The sequence below is a fragment of the Papaver somniferum genome, chromosome 1, assembly GCF_003573695.1.
Source record: "Papaver somniferum cultivar HN1 chromosome 1, ASM357369v1, whole genome shotgun sequence".
NCBI classification, from domain to species: domain Eukaryota; kingdom Viridiplantae; phylum Streptophyta; class Magnoliopsida; order Ranunculales; family Papaveraceae; genus Papaver; species Papaver somniferum.
The window spans coordinates 123,927,039-123,947,797 of record NC_039358.1 but is presented as its reverse complement, the minus strand read 5'-3'; the positions used below and the strand labels follow the sequence as shown (position 1 = coordinate 123,947,797).

General features: G+C 36.6%; 2 protein-coding genes and 1 long non-coding RNA gene across 5 annotated transcripts; 2 read left to right on the top strand and 1 right to left on the bottom strand.

Moving 5' to 3' along the window:
- Positions 1-11,545: 11,545 nt before the first annotated feature.
- Positions 11,546-13,724, top strand: LOC113332497. The gene is made up of 6 exons (XR_003351542.1): positions 11,546-11,868; positions 11,993-12,082; positions 12,583-12,811; positions 12,888-12,953; positions 13,098-13,269; positions 13,349-13,724. It is a non-coding gene; the product is annotated as an uncharacterized LOC113332497 (long non-coding RNA).
- A 375-nt stretch (positions 13,725-14,099) lies between these two features.
- On the top strand, positions 14,100-17,432 carry LOC113299273 (SWI/SNF complex subunit SWI3B-like). Its single transcript, XM_026548278.1, has 6 exons — positions 14,100-14,430; positions 14,526-14,965; positions 15,337-15,747; positions 16,006-16,147; positions 16,597-16,835; positions 16,949-17,432. The coding sequence occupies exons 1-6, from the start codon at positions 14,208-14,210 to the stop codon at positions 17,144-17,146; spliced, it is 1,653 nt and encodes a 550-aa protein (XP_026404063.1). The 5' UTR covers positions 14,100-14,207; the 3' UTR covers positions 17,147-17,432.
- On the bottom strand, positions 17,338-19,718 carry LOC113299280 (psbP domain-containing protein 3, chloroplastic-like). Of its 3 annotated transcripts, none has more exons than XR_003334773.1 (11): positions 19,561-19,716; positions 19,406-19,469; positions 19,189-19,316; positions 19,040-19,096; positions 18,750-18,830; positions 18,569-18,651; positions 18,351-18,426; positions 18,116-18,234; positions 17,956-18,000; positions 17,755-17,859; positions 17,338-17,671 (listed from the first exon to the last, which is right to left on the bottom strand). XR_003334773.1 is itself a non-coding variant. In XM_026548292.1 (11 exons), exons 1-10 carry the CDS (start codon positions 19,646-19,648, stop codon positions 17,833-17,835), a joined length of 768 nt encoding a protein of 255 aa, XP_026404077.1. In that variant the 5' UTR covers positions 19,649-19,718; the 3' UTR covers positions 17,346-17,671; positions 17,825-17,832. The 3 variants fall into 3 exon arrangements, 2 of the variants coding, with proteins under 2 accessions (XP_026404072.1, XP_026404077.1); XM_026548292.1 differs by having other exon boundaries at positions 17,346-17,671; positions 17,825-17,859; positions 19,561-19,718; XM_026548287.1 differs by having other exon boundaries at positions 17,344-17,859; positions 19,561-19,717.
- Positions 19,719-20,759: the final 1,041 nt, after the last annotated feature.

The window sequence follows — 20,759 nt, the reverse complement described above, 5'->3', positions numbered from 1 at the left end:
ATTCAAGTTGTTACCACTGCTAGGGTGAATTAGAGTGACTGAGTTACTAAAAAAAAAAAAATATCGGACCAGTTAGACCAATCGGAATAAGTATTAACACTTGGATAGCAATATGGGTGTGTTCTCCCTGTTTCCGTCGCCTAAGCAAGCGTGGAATGCAGGACCCGTGGGAACTATCGTGTGATCTGCTGACAAGAAGCATGCGCTTGGATCAAAAAGATCTATTCATACCGTTAAGTTAAAAAAAAAATGTTATTGTTCTGTGTAGTCAACTGCTGGTTCCCTTGTATTTGCCAGTTTGTTGATCTAGATTTAAGTTATTGACCATTGGTTCCCTTGTATATGCCAGTTGTGTTGATATTAGTTAGACCGGTATCTCAGTCCATTAGGATAGGTTCATTCTGGCAGTGGCCTTCAGACAGATATGTGAAACATCGATCATTTGGTTAACATCAAAACCATCTACATTTTTCTATTTCCATCTCCTTTTTCTATCCATATGATTAGTTTGACTCTGAATATGATGTCCATAGTGCAACTATCTGAGTAAAGCTATGTCACTTATATGAATTTTAGTATGCTTGAGTGCAAACTCGTGTACAGCAATTGGAATTTCGCATCAGGGTTCTTCCTCCCATAAGCAATAAGTATGCCAACCAATGAGGTTCTTTAGTGCCTTCCAAGGTTCTGTGTAGATAGCTAGGGTCTGGAGTAAAGGTTTTGTGGGTACACCTCTGGTAAACCCTCCGCAGACAACACTCCTCCACTAGGGCCACCTAGGGGTTCAAATGATTTTCCTTTCTAGAATAAATTTGCTCGAGGACTAGCAAATAATAAGTTTGGGGGTATTTGATAGACGCATTTATGTTCTCAATTTTCTGTATTGTTAGACTCGATTAAGTACTTATTGTGTTACTTTATGTTCTTGTAGGAAATTTTAGAGAAATAAGCCCTTGCGGCGAAATGAGCTCAAAAAGCAGTGTTTTCCACCCCAGAGAAAATTACTAAATGCACCGGAAGCGTCCCAGAAATGTCCCGGAGGAACCCATAAAATTACTATTTCCACCCAAATTGTTATTCGCACCCCAGCTTTGGTTAAGGGGCAACCCTTCTTCATCATTTGAAAATTCGAATTGGCGGGAAATTTAGTTATCGTCTGCAACATTTTGTGGAGCAGAATTGGACGAGATTTTATGTGAGTTTTTTTTTTGACGGGATTAGATTGCAAACAGCCTGTTTCACTCAAACAGGGAAGGTAGTTGACTCATGCACGTATTAAAGGGAAGATATGATACGATTCTAAGTGACACAGGGAATGGAAAATTTTGAAGTTAAAGCAGAGAATATGTATCTTATGAGAACAGGGAAAGAATATATTCACAGGGTAATCATATATATCACATCCACAAAGTTTAGGAAAGTTTTGAATGCTGCAGACGCGTTATCAGAAAAGAAGGGAATAATCCCGTGAAAATATTTTTCATTTATCACGGAGATTTTTGGAGTTATTAGAGGAGATTCGAAGTCCTGCTGTGTATAAATAGTCTACTGTGGTTGATTGGAAGGGGGTCGAGAGTTTGGGGTCGAGAGAAGGTCCAAAGAAGCAGAAATCAAAAGTTGATGAAACTATGTTTCTGCTGCTGCTGCTGATGAAGAACACCAAGAACACGAAGAACAGACTCGCAAGGACAGTGGTTTATCAACAGTGTCTAAGACGCACAGTCGTGGGTCGCAGTGCACTCTAAACATCAGCAGCACTTGTATTTTAGCGTTCATTCTGTGACGCATTTTGTGCGTCGCAGATTACAGTTTTACACCATTTTCTCCTTTTCTCTCCATTGTAAACACCATTTGAGCTATAAAAATATATTTTGAGCGTGTTTTCATCATGAGGAGCTAAAACCCAACACTTGGACGACGAAGGAGGCTGAATTTCATCCTTGGGGTAATTTTTTTTATTTTTTTTTATGACTTTTGCATTAATCTAAAATCGAAATATGATTTGAATTAATTGGTTGTTATTTAATTTGATGATGTATGCTTAGCTTAGTTGTTTTGATACATCATGCTTAGGACTTACAATCAATGTTTTAAGAATCTATCTTGGCAAAATCAGAGTCCATGTTAATTTTATTGAGTTTTATTTGTCAAAGAATATATGAATGAACCCTGTGTAGTGAATTCGGCCAAATCCTTAGTCCCAGTACCTCTCGCCCATTGTTAATATTTTTATATATATATTTTTATTAAGTCTAAAAAAATATCCTTCACAAGTCCGAGAGTTTGAACCTCATTACTACAACCCACGAAAAATCCTTAATCATTCATCTTTACTCGTGACGAAAGTCATGTTGATTATTTCAATAACTTGAAAATCGCTTTTATGAAAATAGTTTGTGGATAACAACTATTTTAACATCCTCTAAGAAAGTTTCAATGATTGAAATGAGAGTTTAGAACAAGTAACCATGTTTGGATATAATCATAGTGTGTTCTCACATTCGTGTAAAAGTCCAAAACCGGGAACCTAAAGTATGCATACCCGTACGCGTACCGACGGTTGTTGGAAATGCGGGTAAGTATGTGTACCCGTATGCATACTGGCGGAAATTTCACGTCCGTGAATTTCTGCTGGAGTTTGGAAGTAAAAACAAACTCAATCCGGTGATTTAAGTATGCGTACCTGTTTGCATACTTAAGAAGGTTACTTTCTAAAATCGGTTTGTTCACGAACTAAAGCATTTATATAATAATGAATGCAATCTTTGCAAACCGTGGCTACAATGTTCACGAATTGATTCGAGTGAATCAAAATCGATTTTGCTTCGATTGTGTCTTGTATACTTTTATGAGATCTAAGCAATTGAACAACTCTCTAACTAGTTCATTTGAGTCATTTGAACTAGTTATAGTGAAGATGAATAAGGTTGATATGAGAATGCTCATATGGGCTAACCATTGGTTAACTATTGTTGAACCAACTATGTGTACACGTTTAAGTACGGTTACCCAAACCTAAATGAAGGTACATTTCATTTGTGCATAACAAGCTAAGTTCGATCTAACGGTTGAAAGATGTTATCTTGAATCTAATCGGGTTTTCATCTTACGGTGAATATTGAATGCTTTGTTACCAAGGTAACTTAGATTGCAAACCCTGATTTGAAATCTATATAAAGGAGAACTCTAGCAACTGGGAAACTTAATCCCCACACCTCATGTATAATACTAGTTGCATAAGCTAGAGTCAATTCTCCTTTAACCTTAGGTTTTTCACGAAACCATGTAGGTTAACTACTTGAAGACTTCCTTGGGATTGTGAAGCCACACCCAACTATTTTCTCTGTAGTTGCATGATCTGATCTTGTTGTTTTCTATCGTGATTGAGTACAATCGTAAGATTGGATTGATATTTATATCTCCGATAGGCAATATAGAAAAGTAGTCACAAACATCTTCGTCTCATCGTTTGTGATTCCACGATATCTTGTTTCGTTAATCGATTAAGATTATTGTGAGGTGATTGATAATACTAGGCTGTTCCTCGGGAATATAAGTCCGGGTTATCAATTGGTTCTTGTTTACCTTGATTTATAAAAAGACGGAACAAAAACTCGTAGGTATATCTGTGGGAGACAGATTTATCTATTCAATAGACTTTTCTGTGTGATACAGATTTGTTTATCAAGTCTTCAACTTTGGGTCGTAGCAACTCTTAGTTGTGGGTGAGATCAGCTAAGGGAATCAAGTGTGTAGTATACTACTGGGATCAGAGACGTAAGGAATGCGACTGTACCTTGAATCAGTGTGATATTGATTAGGGTTCAACTACATTCCAGTCCGAAGTTAACTTGTAGTAGGCTAGTGTCTGTAGCGGCTTAATACAGTGTGGTGTTCAAATCTGGACTAGGTCCCGGGGTTTTTCTGCATCTGCGGTTTCCTCGTTAACAAAACTTCTGGTGTCTGTATTTCTTTTCCGCATTATATTTTGTTATATAATTAAAATATCACAGGTTGTGCGTTGAATCGATCAATTGGTAAATCCAAACTTTGGTTGTTGATTGAAATTGATTGATCCTTGAACATTGGTCTTTAGTACCGTTCAAGTTATTTCTCTTGTATTCAATCAGGATCGCAAATTCCTATTTGTTTGATTGCGGATTGAATCGAGAAAATGAGATATAACTCTTTGATATAATTATTCTTAAGATTGAGTCTGACTGTCTAGTTGATTCTCTTGAAAGTATATTGGAGTTATTCCATACAGATCGCTAAGCGAAATATTGGGTGAGGTTGTTGTACCCCCGCTTTTTAATTGTTCAGAGCAGGCAAACACATTTAAGACCTCATAAGTCTGTGTTTGTAGCGATCTGACTCTATGGATGACAGTACTGTCTCTGAAAAAAGCGTCACCAGAAATAGAATTTCTGTTTCCGTAATGTCTATTAAAGATAAAGATTTGTCAATCTCAAATATAGACGAACCTAGTGTTCTAATGAAACATACTGACACTGACATGTGTTACCCCGATTACCCTTCAAATGATTCTGACTCAGTTGATGTAAGGGAAGCATCCGAAGAGAGTAAACCGATTCTAAATCTTGTTAGAATCCAGGCTAATAGAATTAATCGGTTCAAAAACAATGTCAATGTTATTTTCGGTATAGTGAGAGATTGTAACTCTAAAGAAAATTCTCCTTGCGAGGATAACGATGTAGTTCGGTCATCACGTATCTTACTCGAGGCGAACCTCAAAAAGGATGCTTTGAAAATTGAACATCTCTTGAGTAAACTCTCTATTCAAGGATGTTCCAAAAATTCTACTATACCATCTGCTTCTGTCACAACTGAAAGAGTTCCAGTTCCAGAAGTAAAATTAGAATCCCTTCATATTGGAAAAGATGTGCTCATAGCCTCCTCTAATTAAGGAAGTTCCACATCACATGGAGGGAAGAAATCTCCAAACGATGATGTTAAGTTTGTGCTCTCTAATCACTCTTGTGATCAGAAAGTGTGTCTCTTTTGTGATTCAAAAGGGCATGTTAAGCAAAAGAGAAGATCTAAGTTTAATAACAATTCCATTGGTGGACTTCAACACACATTGGATTTAATTCTCAAAGGTGTAGCTGAAATTCGTATGTCTAAACCAATTGGTTTCAGTACTCACCCTGTGTATTCTACCAGGAAAGTCAGTTCAATGTGTTCCTCAAATGCTCAAAAGCATAACAAACTTCTTAACATAAATCTTCCAAGAAGAACTCAAGAATTCTCTTCTGAAAAAAAGGGAAATAATGTTGCTTTTGATGTGGATAAAGTATCAGGATAAGGGATCAAAAATGATGATATAAAAAACAACCTAAACGTGATAATTGAAGGATATAAAGAGATCGTCAATAGGTTGTCAATTCCCTCTAGTCAGAATTCTTCTGGTAAGAACTCAAACTATGTCTCGTATTTTGATAACAGTAAGTTTTATGATAATTTTTCACATCAAAAGTGATTCTTTCCTAGATTTGAAAGGAAAAAGAGACTCAAGCGTAAACACCGTTCATTTAATGATCTTAGGGCTCATTCTTGTGCTAATTAATCACAAGGGTTGAGAACTTACTCATAGAAATCGTGTTGAGTAACATGTGTTAATAATCATGTATACTTTTGGCAAATTGTTTCCTATTTAGTTGAGCTATTTTCTTATCGTCTATAGTTAAACTATTATCCACAGATAACTTTGCTTAAGTATCGGTTGTGTCTAAAGATGTTCTTCGTTTTGTTTTCTTTTTTCCTTTATTTCGAAGAAGCTTTTGTTGCAACTAAGTTGCTTGCTACTCTTGTGCTCTAAATTGTTTCTCTATGGAGATATAAAATTTATTGAGCCAAAATTTTGTGAAAATATTCACGTAGCAAAAATTTTGTCGTGACGTAAATGTACGACCTTTTGTGTGTGTTTTTTGTTTTTGGGTCAAGTTGTGTTCGTACAGGTACCCGTGTCACGGTCACGAATCAATTTTGGAAACCCTAAAAGTTACCTTCCCTAAGAAACCATTTAAATACCAAACCCTTTGAGTCACGTACGCATACTCTGGGTTATTCTGTGTTTTATCAAGAATGTCTTCATCTTCTAGCTCTGGTGATTTTGCAGGAGGTTGTCTTGATAAAGGTATTGGTTTCGAGTCTAAAGAGAGGAAGAAAAGAACCCTAGTAGAAGATGATTGTCCTAATGCCTCATGCTACCATGCCTATACACATCAGGATATTGAGAATAAGGATATGGTCTCTGCTGAAGTGGTTCATGATTTTCTTAAATATTTTGAGGAAGCAAAATTGCAACTCGTTGATACTATGAAGAGTTTTGACGTGTTAAGAACTGAGTTGAAAAAGGTTAATTCTGACCTTGTTCTCATGAAGACACATGTTAAAGAACTTCTCAATGAGGATATCGTCTCTGAAGAAGCAGTGGATGTTATCAATCACAAGCCCAAAGATCTCAAGGCTCGTGAGGATTCCGAGAAGGGTATTTGATTTCAGTTCGTGTTCGATTTTGGTGGTTTAGGAGTCTTTCTTTGTTTCTTAGCTTGTCGATTTGCTTTTGTAGGAAACTTCTTATGAGAACTTGTGTTTTTAAGAAGGATAATTAGGGTTTGGAATAACAATTATTGTGAGTACACATAGCTATTTCCAATGATTTTCATCTTGCAATGTTTTTAGATTTATTTACTTAAATTCTAAAGTTTATTTGGAAGATGATTTTGCAGTATTAATCTTTATGGTTTTATATATTGCAACTTGTTATGGGATATGTGTGTTTGCGTCCGTGAACTATGATTGCCCCATACATGGTCAAAAGTTAAATCTATCATATGTCCGTATGAAAGTATTGATAAAAGATAGAATGAACTTTTGACAAACAAGAGTTAATCTTTTTATGTCATTATGCAAATATTTATGGAAGAAAGGATAAACTTTTGTTTGCAAAGATCAAGTCTATTGTATGTCATTGTACAAATAGTGATGAAAAATAGAACGAGTCTTTGTTTATTCCGCAATATTGATCTTCCCTGATCCATATCTTTATGTAAATACTGTGCGGCTCCGTAAGTTCTCTTATGTGAGCATTTCCGATTAAATTAATCACGGGGTTTCTCTTGTGGTTAATTTAATTGAGATTTTTAGATACAAATTCATGTTTAATGTGATTTGTTAATGTCCAAAGAAATCCTTCTTTTCTTGTGAAAGTAAGGTCGCTCTTGTTGTTCTTTCCGGAATGACATTTTATGGGGGAGAGTTCTTATTTGAACTTGTGCTTAATTGTCAAATCTTTGCGGAGAGTGCGGATGTGGAATATTATAGGGGTTATCTTGTATCTTTATAAACTCCATGATGAATGCAATTAGTTTCGGCTATATGATTGCATCTAAAAAAGTTGATATGTGCTTCTCTTTTGGTCATGAAGTGTCTCTATGGAAATTTCACTAGGATCCCACTAATTTCCGTACCTTTGCCAATTTTATTGACAAAAAGGGGGAGAATTAATGTGTAATTCACACTACAAATACATGTGGTTTTCGGATCATTATGTAAGGGGGAGTGGTTTTCATGTGAGATGAAGTATTGACTAAGGGGGAGTGATACGTATCACCATAGTATTGTTGTCGAAGTTGTGATAAAATTTAACTTTGATGTTGTGTAATAATACTATGACACTGTATAACAATGATTGAGAACTACTGTTTTGTCATTGTTATAGCTACGGATCTTCAAAAACAATGATGCGGAATTGAACACATTTGGAATCATTAGAGTACTTGGAAGTGACAAAGATTTCGAGTAATATTCAAGAACCAAGGAGATCAAGCATTTGGATGAGAAGTTACAAAGTTTATTTATTTTGTATTCCATATGTATTGATAGTTTTGTCACTAAAATTGACAAAGAGGGAGATTGTTAGAGCATTGCTCGGTCGAACTCGCAAGCGTTGCTATCTAGCTTGTTTGTCAAGTTTAGTTGCCAAAATTATAAGTCTTGATTTCTAGTCTACTTATAGCTAAGTCTCGGATTAGAATAGTAAGTGTATTTGAGCTTTAGACTCCACGGCGTTCATCGAATGAAGACGAAGAACTACTCAAGGGAACTTGTGGAACTTCATCAACAAAGAGGTATGTAGAGACTTGAACTTATCTATCACTCAAAAGTCTATCTATTCTATCTCCTATTTTGAGACAAAAGTCGTATTGCTATATAGAGTTCGATTATACACATTTGCTATTTCGAGCCGAGTTTATCTCGCTTATCTATTTCTCGAAATATGTGTTGGTAAGCTTTCGCTTTGCCCAAGTTCATCTTTACTCGTGACGAAAGTCATGTTAATTATTTTAATAACTTGAAAATCGCTTTGATGAAAATTGTTTGTGGATAACAACTATTTTAACATCCTCTAAGAAAGTTTCAATGATTGAAATGAGAGTTTAGAACAAGTAACCATGTTTGGATATAAACATAGTGTGTTCTCAAATTCGTGTAAAAGTCCAAAACCGGGAACCTAAAGTATGTGTACCGGTACGCGTACCGGCGGTTGTTGGAATCCAGGTAAGTATGCGTACCCGTATGCATACTGGCGGAAGTTTCACATCTGTGAATTTCTTCTGAAGTTTGGAAGTAAAAACAAACTCAATCCGTCACTTAAGTATGCGTACCCACTTGCATACTTAAGAAGTTTGCTTTCTAAAATCGGTTTGTTCATGAACTAAAACATTAAATAAATAAGGAATGCAATCTTTGCAAACCATGGCTATAATGTTCATGAATTGATTCGAGTGAATCAAAATCGATTTTGCTTCGATTTTGTCTTGTATACTTTTATGAGATCTAAGCAATTGAACAACTCTCTAACTAGTTCATTTGAGTCATTTGAACTAGTTATGGTGAAGGTGAATAAGGTTGATATTAGAGTGCTCATATGGCTAACCATTGGTTAACTATTGTTGAACCAATTAGGTGTACACGTTTAGGTACGGTTACCCAAACCTAAACGAAGGTACATTTCATTTGTGTATAACAAGATAAGTTTGATCTAACGGTTGAAAGATATTAGCTTGAATCTAATCAGGTTTTCATCTAACGGTGAATATTGAATGTTTTGTTACCAAGGTAACTTAGATTGCGAACCTTGATTTGACATCTATATAAAGGAGAACTCTAGCAGCTGAGAAACCTAATCCCCACACCTCCTGTGTGATACTAGTTGCATAAGCTAGAGTCGATTCTCCTTTAACCTTAGGTTTTTCACGAAACCCTGTAGGTTAACGACTTGAAGACTTCATTGGGATTGTGAAACCAGACTCAACTATTTTCTCTATAGTTGCGTGATCTGATCTTGTTGTTTTCTATCGTGATTGAGTACAATCGTAAGATTGGCTTGATATTTGTATCTCCAATAGGCAAGATAGAAAAGTAGTCACAAACATCTTCGTCTCATCGTTTGTGATTCCACAATATCTTGTTTCATTAATCGATTAAGATTATTGTGAGGTGATTGATAATACTAGGCTGTTCTTCGGGAATATAAGTCCGGGTTATCAATTGGATCCTGTTCACCTTGATTTATCAAAAGACGGAACAAAAACTCGTATGTATATCTGTGGGAGACAAATTTATCTATTCAATAAAATTTTCTGTGTGATACAGATTTGTTTATCAAGTCTTCGAATTTGGGTCGTAGCAACTCTTAGTTGTGGGTGAGATCAGCTAAGGGAATCAAGTATGTAGTATCCTGATGGGATCATAGACGTAAGAAACACGACTGTACCTTGAATCAGTGTGAGATTGATTATGGTTCAATTACATTCGATTCCGAAGTTAATTTGTAGTAGGCTAGTTTCTGTAGCGACTTAATACAGTGTGGTGTTCAAATATGGACTAGGTCCCAGGGTTTTTCTGCATTTGCGGTTTCCTCGTTAACAAAACTTCTGGTGTCTGTGTTATTTCTTTCCGCATTATATTTTGTTATATAATTGAAATATCACAGGTTGTGCGTTGAATCGATCAATTGGTAAATCCAACCTTTGGTTTTTGATTGAAATTGATTGATCCTTGAAAATTGGTCTTTGGTACCGTTCAAGTTATTTCTCTTATATTCAATCGGTCTCGCAAATTCCTATTTGTTTGATTACGAATTTAATCGAGAAATTGAGATATAAATCTTTGATATACTTTTTCTTAAGATTGATTCTGATTGTCTAGTTGATTCTCTTGAAAGTATATTGGAGTTAGTCCATACATATTGCTAAGCGAAATATTGAGTGAAGTTGTTGTACCCCGCTTTGGTTTTTTTCTAATGGATTTTTCTTACAAGGTTTTAACGAGGCAACGTTTTTACATGGTGGACATTTAGAGAGAGTGTTGTGAAATAATTATATAACACATAACAAAATCAACAAAGTTTCCCTTCTTCTAACTACTATATTGTTCCCACAGTCTTTCTATTTTGTTTATTCTAATTGAATCCATTCACATAAGATCTGTCTGTTAGCTTGTTATTCAGATAGAAATGGGTAGGATGTTGAATTGGATTCACATGCCAAACTTTAAATTTGTTATTTTATATATAGTTTCAGGAGAAAATAATCTGGTGCGGTTAAAAGGTGTATCAAGTTCAAATTCTAGAGCTTTTGGCCCCCACCAAACATGTTTTAACCAATAGGAAGACTTCGTTTTTCACACCACCACCCTAGCCTTTATTTTTTCAACCCAACGTATCTCTCATTTCCTATTCACCCGGATGTATTATATATCCATGTATTCCGATCCCAGATATCTCTCATTTCCCACTTATCATATATTTTCTCCTGAAACATATAATTCCCTCTACTACTACCGTCATTTTCAAACAAACCCTAATCTGCTAATCTACGAACTCCATTTTTTTCTCCGATGGTCAACTGCAATGGTGGAAGGAAACGCGCTTCAAATGTTCATCCTACACCAGCTGTGTCAACTGATCAAGCACGTTATAATCGATACTTGCGTATAAACATACTCAGTAAAGAAGAAATCCACATAGACAACAACAAATATCTATTGATCAAGGTATTATTTAGTTTTCTACTTTTGTTTTGATAAGAAGAATAAGATAAGCTATGGTTAGTTTTGTTAACAGTTTCTACTTCTGTTTTCTGTCTATTTGTGTTTTCTGTTTTTAATAAGATATATCAAATATTTTCTTAACGAGAATGAGATGTATAATATTTTCTGTTTTTATTCAGTAGAACATATTTTTAGCTTTTATTCTTTTGCCTATTTGTGATTTCCATCCAAGTTATTTCGCTGTAGCACTTTAAAGCAGGGAAAACGCATATATGTATATAATAAGATTGATATGATTGACACACCACTGCATACCCAGGATGAGTCCGTTTCTTTTTTACTTATCAACGGTGATTTTGATTTAGTTTTGACTTTTTTAACAGTGATCTTCCTGATTTTTCTGATTTTTCCTTTTTACTTATGAACAATGATCTTAGGTATACGGGCCGAGCTGAGCAGGCTAGCATTTACCATGGAAAACAGAAGGCTAACGAAACCCTAATTTGTTTATTTTTTCGGCCGCATCCCTTCCACTTCCTCGCTCTTCTCCATTTTCTTCTCCATCCTCCGTGTCTTTCTAATGTCGTAGGTGATAATGCCTATATAATCGAAATATCATCATAGAGGTTTCAATCTTCTTATCTTGCCGTGGAAAATCTTTTGTCTCTTTTGTTTGATTTTCATAGTAACATCATGGACTTCGATCCTGTTCTTATAAGCTGAAACGTCAACATAATTATGAAAATGAAATCGGGTTTTCTCAGAGTCCCCAGTTCGAATCAATTCCAGGTATTGTCATGGTTTTAATGATCGTTCATTCTATATTCTTTGAATATCTTTGTATGGCATGATATGTCCTGGTATTTACCTCTTTTAAGTCATTGTTGCATCTCTTAATGCTGTCCATTGGCAGATTGCATAGGAGGAGTTCTTTGTTGCTGGGATTCGGAGGATAATAATGATGGTGGCGTCCTTTGTACACTCATGGGAGCTGGATTCAAAGGTAAATACAGAAACTTGGGAAGCATTTCTCCCTCCAGTGGTATCCTATATGATAATTAAATGAGGGGAACTACGAATTCTCAAGTGATATGGTATTAATATGCTTTTTGAAGTTAATCTATCAGCATTGAGTTGGTCATACCCTGGGTAGTTGTACAAAGAGGTCTCGGGTTTGAATGCACTGATGATGTACGTTTATTTGAAGTTATTATATCTACTGGTGTCCAATAATTGAGTTGGTGTTCATCAATTGAGTTGGTCAGGTGCTATTGCTTGATAGTTGTCCAGTTTTAGTGCTTATATATTTTTCTGGGAATTTGTAGGTTGGAATGAACAAAAAACTTGAATTTATAGGGTTGTTGCAGCTAACAACCCAGTGTTGGGAAACACCTCATCTGATAAACACCCTCTCAATGCTTCCCTCTATTGTTATTAGTCTATTGACTTTTGTAGTTGTATTGTCATTCTAATTAATCTAACAATCTACTATTGCTGCTTCAGAAGAAATTTTGTACAACCAACGCATATTAAAAAGCAAATCGTAGAAACTCATGGAGTACGTGATGGTTTCTGATGCAACATTTTCGGCTCCTAAACGGATTGGATTAATGTTTTTACATCTAATGTTTGCTGCTTTGGAAGCATCTATGATTAGACGTGCCAATACTAACCCAATATCAGTTGGAAAAATAAAGACGACACTACCAGTTATCTGTATGTTAGGGAATGGGTAAGTTGAATGTTCTGGTATTTATATGGAACGTTAAGTGGACGTGGGTATTATCATAATTTGCAATTCCGTGCAGCTTAACGAACCCATCGAGGTTATAATTTTGGAGAAGAATGCGAGTAGTCTTCTTACAAGAACAGAGGTATGCTTTTTTTTTAATTATCCCTGGAAACATCTATCTAATCACTTGCATTGCAAACTACAACTGAGCATCTTATTGAAACTTTCATGTGACATGGTTTGTGTGCATTTATCCGTAAACAAACTAACAAACTACCTAATGTAGCGGAAGATGACGACAAAGATGTGGGTGCAGATGAATAGTGCGATGAAGTTGACAAAACCAATAGGGATGCAAGTAAAATGGCATAGAATAGAGCTTATTATCGAATGGAGGGAAATGTTTATTTTTTAACACACTATTATGAAAATAATTTGTCTTATTTCGACAGTTTAATGTAAGTAGTAAACTTTCAATTGAGACTTTACTAAAAATCAAGTCCCTACAGGATTGATCAACGTATGTGTCACCTGCAGGAATGTAGGAGAATGATTGTCCACTTACTGGTGAAATAAATTTCTGATGGATTGGAGAGAAGGGAACTAATCTATGTCCAGAATTTTTTCAGCAAAAAAAAAGGTAGCATGAGAAGGTTACTCTCCCAACTGTGGTGCAAGGGATTTGTAGAGAGCGATGTTAAGGCTTGTGGAGGATAATTAACTTGGCAGATAATGTGCTCAGTTTATTACTGGAGAAAATTGGATTAATTACGATATAAAAACTTCAGCTATATTATAGCCTTCCAAAAATGACTTGGAAGTCTGTTAAGGTGGACCGCGAAAATTCAATAAATTCTGTCAAAAATCGATGGAGAACATATTGTAGTATCCATAAAAATGAAAATTTGAAGTAAAGTTTACGACAACGTTCCTTTGAATCAGATGTTAAGATTTTTGGTCTCTTACTTTGTACATGCAGGGTAGAGACTCTTTAGGATTTGCTTCATTTTTACCTAAATCCGAGACTACTAATCTGAGCCCGTGCAACGCACGGGCCAAACGCTAGTGTATTGGTAAAGATGGGCCAAATTCAATTGAAATTTCTCAATCCCAATCACTGGCTGCTATCCAGTATACATCCATATTTAACTTTGACCAAAGTTGCAAAGACTTGCTAGAAACGGATACGGTGCTCCAACTTTAAGCCCAAATAGCTAGTCTTAGCATGGGCATATCCGTCCTTACAAGACTCGTCAAAAGGCTTAACAAGGTCTTAAATGTTTCGTTCATTGTCCTCGTAATCGCACCCCAAATCATCACAACGGTTGGAAGTTTGAGATTCTCTCTCACTCTCACACACACTCACCGTTCCCCCCATCTTACCAACTACTGTGCAATGGAAGCAGCTCAATTCCCAGTGATCAAACAACCGGTGCCGATTTCCCAAATACCACCACCTCCGCCGACAGAAATCCCTCGAACTCCGTCGTCTCCGGTCGTAAATCTGCAAATTCCCGATTCAAAAGATATCATAACGCCACCACTAGTTGCCAAGCCATCGAAATCTTCCTCTCCTTCAACGTCTAACCACAATGTCATCAGCATACCTAGTTATTCAAGTAAGTATTTCACTTTTCCCCTTGTTTACAAACCCTAATTTCTTAGATTTATCTTTTTCTTTGATAAATTTTTCTTTTGTTTTATTTGTTATTAGGATGGTTTTCATGGGATAAAATTCATGAAACGGAGACACGTTTTCTGCCTGAATTCTTTGATGGGAAGTCGACTACGAAAAACCCTAGTGTGTATAAGTATTATAGAGATACTATGATTAAAAAATTTAGAGAAAAGCCTTTGAATAAGATTACTTATACGGAGATTCGGAAAATGCTTGTTGGTGATGTTGGTTCCATTCGTAGGGTTTTTGATTTTCTTGAAGGTTGGGGTTTGATTAATTATACTGGCATGGTTCCGTCGAGGTCGAAGGAAGAGAAAGGGAGTAGTAGTACTGGTAGTGTTAAGTCGACTGAGGGGGTTATTAATGTAAGTCCTTACCAGCCTTCTCCTTTGTCTTCTTCAACCAAAGAAGCCGCAAAGAAATTTTGTAGTGGATGCAAAACTGTTTGCAGCATTGCTTGTTTTGTTTGTGATCAGGTAATTTCTTTTTTTTTCTTGTTTCTTGAATGAAAAAGTTATATATATTCTACATATTGTTGATGTGCCATCTTACATTCTCATGGTGGTTGCATATGCATTATGATGAATCTCTATTGCTCTACTTTTAAGATTTAAAATGTATTTTGCACCTGATAAGCAACATTTGGTCACCTGTAATACCGAAGATCCCCTTGAACCAAGCAACCATTTAGACCATCCTAAGTGATTCTGTTGTGCTCAACTTATGTTTATAACGGGGTTATGTTATGCGCTTAAATTTCAAGTTAAGGTAAATAGATTATGGTGTAACAAAGTCTATTCTCAAAGATAAAATATTTATGTTCCTGATCATTTAATGTGTTGGACAGCATGATCTTACTCTCTGCGCAAGATGCTATGTTCGCGGAAACTATCGTGTGGGTGTCAGTGCTACAGAATTCAGAAGGGTTGAAATCAGGGAAGCAACTAAGACGGGTGACTGGACAGAAAAAGATACTCTCCACCTTCTTGAAGCCATTCAGCACTTTGGTGATGACTGGAAGAAGGTAGCTGAGCATGTTGGTGGGAGAAGCGAAAAAGAGTGTGTTGCTCGTTTCATCAAACTTCCCTTCAAGGAACAATTTGTAGGCCCTCCAGACTCTGCAGAGGTTGACAAGTACTACGATACAAAAGACCAAAGTGAGACTGAAGCTGGAGCAGAGAATGTTTCCTCATCTTCCCCAGCAAAGAAAAGGTGCCTTACACCACTCGCTGATGCAAGCAACCCAATTATGGCTCAGGTATTTACTTAACTACACCATGTTAGAAATAAGGGAAGTTATATATGATTCTATGGTTTTGGTTAAGTTTGATTTAGTGGTTGAAACACTCTCGTTGAATGATTGGTCCTCTGCTATATATGAATTAGTAAATGAGTTGCCTAAGGGCATAAGATTTGAGGGGTGAAGACAGAAGTTAAATGAGTTGCCTAAGGGCATAAGATTTGAGGGGTGGAGACAGAAGTATCTGTATTAATGTTATATCTGATGTGTTTTCAGGTGGCTTTCTTATCTGCTATGGCTGGGTCTGGGGTTGCAGAGGCTGCAGCTCGAGCAGCTGTGGCAGCTCTTTCTGAGGAGGACCTTCTTATTGGTCATAAAGGGATCAGAGAAGGATGTGGGTCTCTTCCTGCTGAAACGGGTAAGGACTCCTATTTTAGTATTAGCTAGCAGTTCGTGTGTGTGAGCTACAGTATTTAACACCTTGAGTGGGAGCTGGATGGAGGCATGCTGAACTTGTAGTTAGATGAAACCTAGGGAATGGGATAGAATAGTGTTTGAATTACATAAGGTGGTATAATTTATACAATCAAATAATTATTCACCGTGAAGTATGAACTAGAAAATGGTTTACAGTATTTGGTTCATAACAACTTTATATGTAGTGCTTAGAAAATCCACATGTTAAACTGTTCATGTCTGAATCCCTCAATTGCTTGATACCAACATATGACCTGTCAATATATTAAAGGTTAATACCCCTCGGGGGAATCATTTTCATCGGACGGGGACTTTTTTTAGTAGGCTCTTTGGATAATGTCGGGCATATTTTATGTATCACGAACTAATGGTATTTATAACTTGCTTCAGGTGTGGTATCTGGTGCTACTAACAATGGCAATTCCACATTGTCCAAATTGGAGGAGTCTGTATCTTGTGCTCTGGACAATGACAATTCCACGTTGAGCAAATTGGAGGAGGCTGTGCCTGGTGCTGCTGGCAATTCCACCTTGAGCAAATTGGAAGAGGCTGTTGGAGAAGCACAGGTGTCTCTTAAGAAGGAAGAGCAAAATCCGGAGAAATCCATATCAGACATAGTAGAAGTTCAGGTATGTCTATTTCCAAGCTTGTTTCGACGTGAATTTGAAGTAACCTTACAATTTTGGTGAAATCCCGTCCAAGCATCAACACTTGTGCGTCTTTTTCTTTTTCTTTTTTGCAGATGAAGGAAATTCAGGAGAAAATTGTTCATTTTGAGGAAATGGAACTGCACATGGAGAAAGAGTGGCACCAATTGCAGGATATGAAAAACCAGTTTTTTGCTGATCAACTGGCATTTCTATATCATAGTAAAACTCCATCAAACAAGAATGCAAGCATAGAAAAAGGGAGTGTTAATACAACTGATATTGTGACATGACTTTGCTCACTTCGGATGGCTATATAGTATGTTGCATACAAGGAGAATGCAGAAAAGCTTTGAAGGCTTCGCGCACATATATGTAATCTAAGTCTCTGCTCTTCATTGTGATATGAATGAGGTGGTATAAAATCATGCTAATATTTCACTTAAAAGAGCCACATGATGTACCATCTATTCATTGTAAAGAATTGACCTCTGAAAATGATCCATTTGAACTATAGCAATTTGAAACAAGATCAACCTTCACATCTTGCACACTGTTTATGCGCATGTATGTTCTCATTGTTGCTAGTTTGTACAATCTACTTATTTAGCTTTCAATTAGACGTGGGCAAAAAGTTGTAGCTGTGGATTTGGATCCACAAAGCTGGATCAATTGCACCCCAAAGTACATCCTCTATATGGTATATTCATATCATACATGAGATTAAATAACTACTCTATGAGAGTTTTGTTTTTGCTTCTGCTCCTCGGGACCTTACATCTCATCACCAACCTTGATTCCTCACAGAACTCGTCCCTCTGGTTTGCATTAAAAACATCACCAATTTAGGAGTCATGTTGAATGCAATGGACAATCATACGATTCTGTGTTAGTTTCTCACCACAAACTTCTCCTGTCGAACTTTTACTATTAAATTTCAGTTCTGGTTCTGTATGTTTAAAGAACCTCACCATGTTACTCAAGTAAACTTGAAGGATGATACAGTCTGCAAAGAAAGTGGAACATGTTCAGTAAAGGAGGCTTCGAAGTTTGAAGGAACTAGTCTAAACCACGCAAAACAATTTGAGCTTGTTTAGCTCACCTTCTGAACATTGGAACTGTATTTGTCTGTTTCTTCTTCCATAAACTACAACAATACAAGATGTCCTTTCTCAATTTGCACTAATAACATTGCAAGTAGAAGGGCAAGAAGAGAAAGGGAAAGGAAATGTATTTGGAGTATGGTTATATGTAACAGTTACCTGCCCTGTTACAGTAAACAATCTGTTGTAATAGCCGTTGTTAGCCATCCCGATCTTGGAAAATATGTGTCTGCAACTCTCACCTGGTTTTTGTAGTGTATATTCGATATTATAAAACCCTGCACATACATGGACGGAAGAGAGTTGATCAAATAATGTTGAGCAAAATTAACAACAACTGCATTCGTACCCCTTCAACTGCAGAAAGAAAAAAAGTGCCTGGATGGATAAATACCATTTGAAGATTTGCAGGCGACAAGTTTTGCGGCTGCACCTGGAGGGTTTTGCCAACTTCTATCTAGTCCACTAACCTGTTCATCAAACGGATTTCGACTTCTCAAATAAGAAGAGCAACAGACCATTTCTCAAGTGAAATAAGTTATCCATTCGCATTGACTGGAATATCAAACGAGAGGGGAACTTCATCGAAAGCAAAAATGCACTACTACTTACCAGAGTCTCGGCGAACTCTTCAACTTTGCCGAAAGATTCCATTCTCGTGAAGTCAGCACCAAGCAAGGTGATAAAAACGCTAACTGAAGCAAGCAAATCCCACTTCTCTCAATTAAACAAACTTCACAAAAGCCTGTAATAAACATATTGGTCCATGATATACACTCAGACAACTAAATACCATTGGATTCAGAAGCAATTTGCGGGTAAAATCCTGTTAAAGCTCGGAGTCCATTGTTCTTTCCTTGACCAACTTGCCAATCTGCACAAACACATGTATGGGATTAGTACTACTATCTATAGTTACCAACTCGTAGGGTAGCTGTTCCAATGATCGGTTTGCTACTTTGCTCCTCATTAGGTAACCACTCTGAATCCCCTCAAGGCCACCTAGGAGTTTCTTAAGTGTCTACCTCCTCCATACAGCCTCATGGGATGATACTCAGTTTGTTACTACTGGATTAATCTCACCTTCAGGGACCATAATCTTGTATTTATTTGTTTCATCTGAATAAACCCGAAAATTGTCTGCAAAATTTCAACCAGATCGAAACAATTTAACTCAAGCCAAATCGATTTCAGTATTTGCTAATACAGAAAGCAGCTGAAGAAGAACTTACCCTTCTCTTCTGCTGCTGCAGCAGAACCAATGAATGGAGAGTAAGAAAATGCAGCCAATGTGGCTATCTGAATTAAAGCTTCTCTCCTTTTTGTGTTCTTTGATTGTTCTTCCTCTTCAATGCAATTACTAAAAACAATAATACAAACAATAGTGATGTCTCAGATAGGATGACAATAGACAATTGAAACATTATGATACTAAGTTTGGTAAATTACCCTGAATTGTGAGTAGTTCTCAGGCTGCACTGAACAATTGACTGATTTCTGCAATTTCTCATTCCTGGTGTACAAAAACATCCAATAAATCTAGACATATAAGGAGAAATTAGTTCTGAAACTTTACATAGTTTTGTTGGTTTTGTAAGAGTTACCTTTAGAGTTGTTATAGGGTATGGAATTGCAGGGTGGAGTTCTTCTCCCGAGTGACTGAAAACAAAGAGAAGAAGAAACTGAAGCCATTTGAAGTTTCTGAAACGATGAACTTTACATTCTTTTTTAAAATATATCCATCCGGCTATTATTACTTGCTGTTTTAGTCCACTGACGCTCCTTGAGCCACTACCCACCAGTTTCACCTTACTTATCTAGATTTTTACACCTTTCTTCTTTCTCTGGGCCCCTCGGGGTGCCCACAACGTTTCATGTAGGCTTGGGCCAATTGTGCACAAAACAAAATGATCTGAGCTCTATAGTATTTCTTCTTTCTAGGATAACAAAGATTTTATTATACTCCCTCCGTTTCTAAAAAATAATCAAATTTGGTTTTCACAAAAATTAAGAAAACCAATCATTGTAGTCACTTTTTCATGTTTTTTCCTAAACTATCATTTGCTCCCCACTCATTTGTTATTAGAGAAAGAGGAGAGAGAAGTGGTCCCCTCTTTATATTAGGAGAGAAAAAGGAGAGAGAAAAGTGGTCCCTCTATGGGTATAGTAGTAAAATCATAATATTTGACTTTCCACATATGGAAACAAGCCTATTTTTTGACATACCCAAATAAGGAAACCTGCCTATATTTTAGAAACGGAGGGAGTAATAAAAACTAGACAAAGACATCTTTTGTAACTGTGAAGATATTGCAAGACAACCAAAATCATACCATATATGATCAAGTTTGTCTACTCTAGCTATCTTAGACGAACAATCTGCTAGCTTTGAAGTATTTTAGTTTTAATCCAAAGAAAGAAAAAAAATATGATATTATATCTAACCTAATCCTACCTAAAATCCAATATTTTTACGCTCAAACTTAGCTATAACAAAAACGTGATGATGATTGATCATCGTGTAAATTAAGTATTATCCACTGAAATGTCGATAGTGGGATGTAGCTACAAAGTTCTATAACATTGACGCAGTGAAAATATTGTGGTGAAATTATTCTATTAGATGCACTTATTTGTTATCACTAAGAGACTCTCACGGGAGAGATTAAGCCCTTGGCCCTCAAGGCATCCTTAGCCACGATTTCTAGTATACGTCCCCGCGAGACACTGCTGGTCATGATGCCGTAATTCCTAGCGCACATCCTCGACGAGATACTGCTGGTCATGTAGGTTCTGTAGAGCG

Excerpts from the sequence above, each read along its gene's own strand:
- LOC113299273 (XM_026548278.1), top strand. The coding sequence starts at position 14,208 with ATGGAAGCAGCTCAATTCCCAGTGATCAAACAACCGGTGCCGATTTCC. Across the intron at positions 14,431-14,525 it reads CAGCATACCTAGTTATTCAA|GATGGTTTTCATGGGATAAA; the intron begins GTAAGTATTTCA and ends ATTTGTTATTAG. Across the intron at positions 16,148-16,596 it reads GTCTCTTCCTGCTGAAACGG|GTGTGGTATCTGGTGCTACT; the intron begins GTAAGGACTCCT and ends AACTTGCTTCAG.
- LOC113299280 (XM_026548292.1), bottom strand. The coding sequence starts at position 19,648 with ATGGCTTCAGTTTCTTCTTCTCTTTGTTTTCAGTCACTCGGGAGAAGA. Across the intron at positions 19,470-19,560 it reads ACCCTATAACAACTCTAAAG|GAATGAGAAATTGCAGAAAT; the intron begins GTAACTCTTACA and ends TTTGTACACCAG. Across the intron at positions 18,427-18,568 it reads AAGAGTTCGCCGAGACTCTG|GTTAGTGGACTAGATAGAAG; the intron begins GTAAGTAGTAGT and ends TTTGATGAACAG.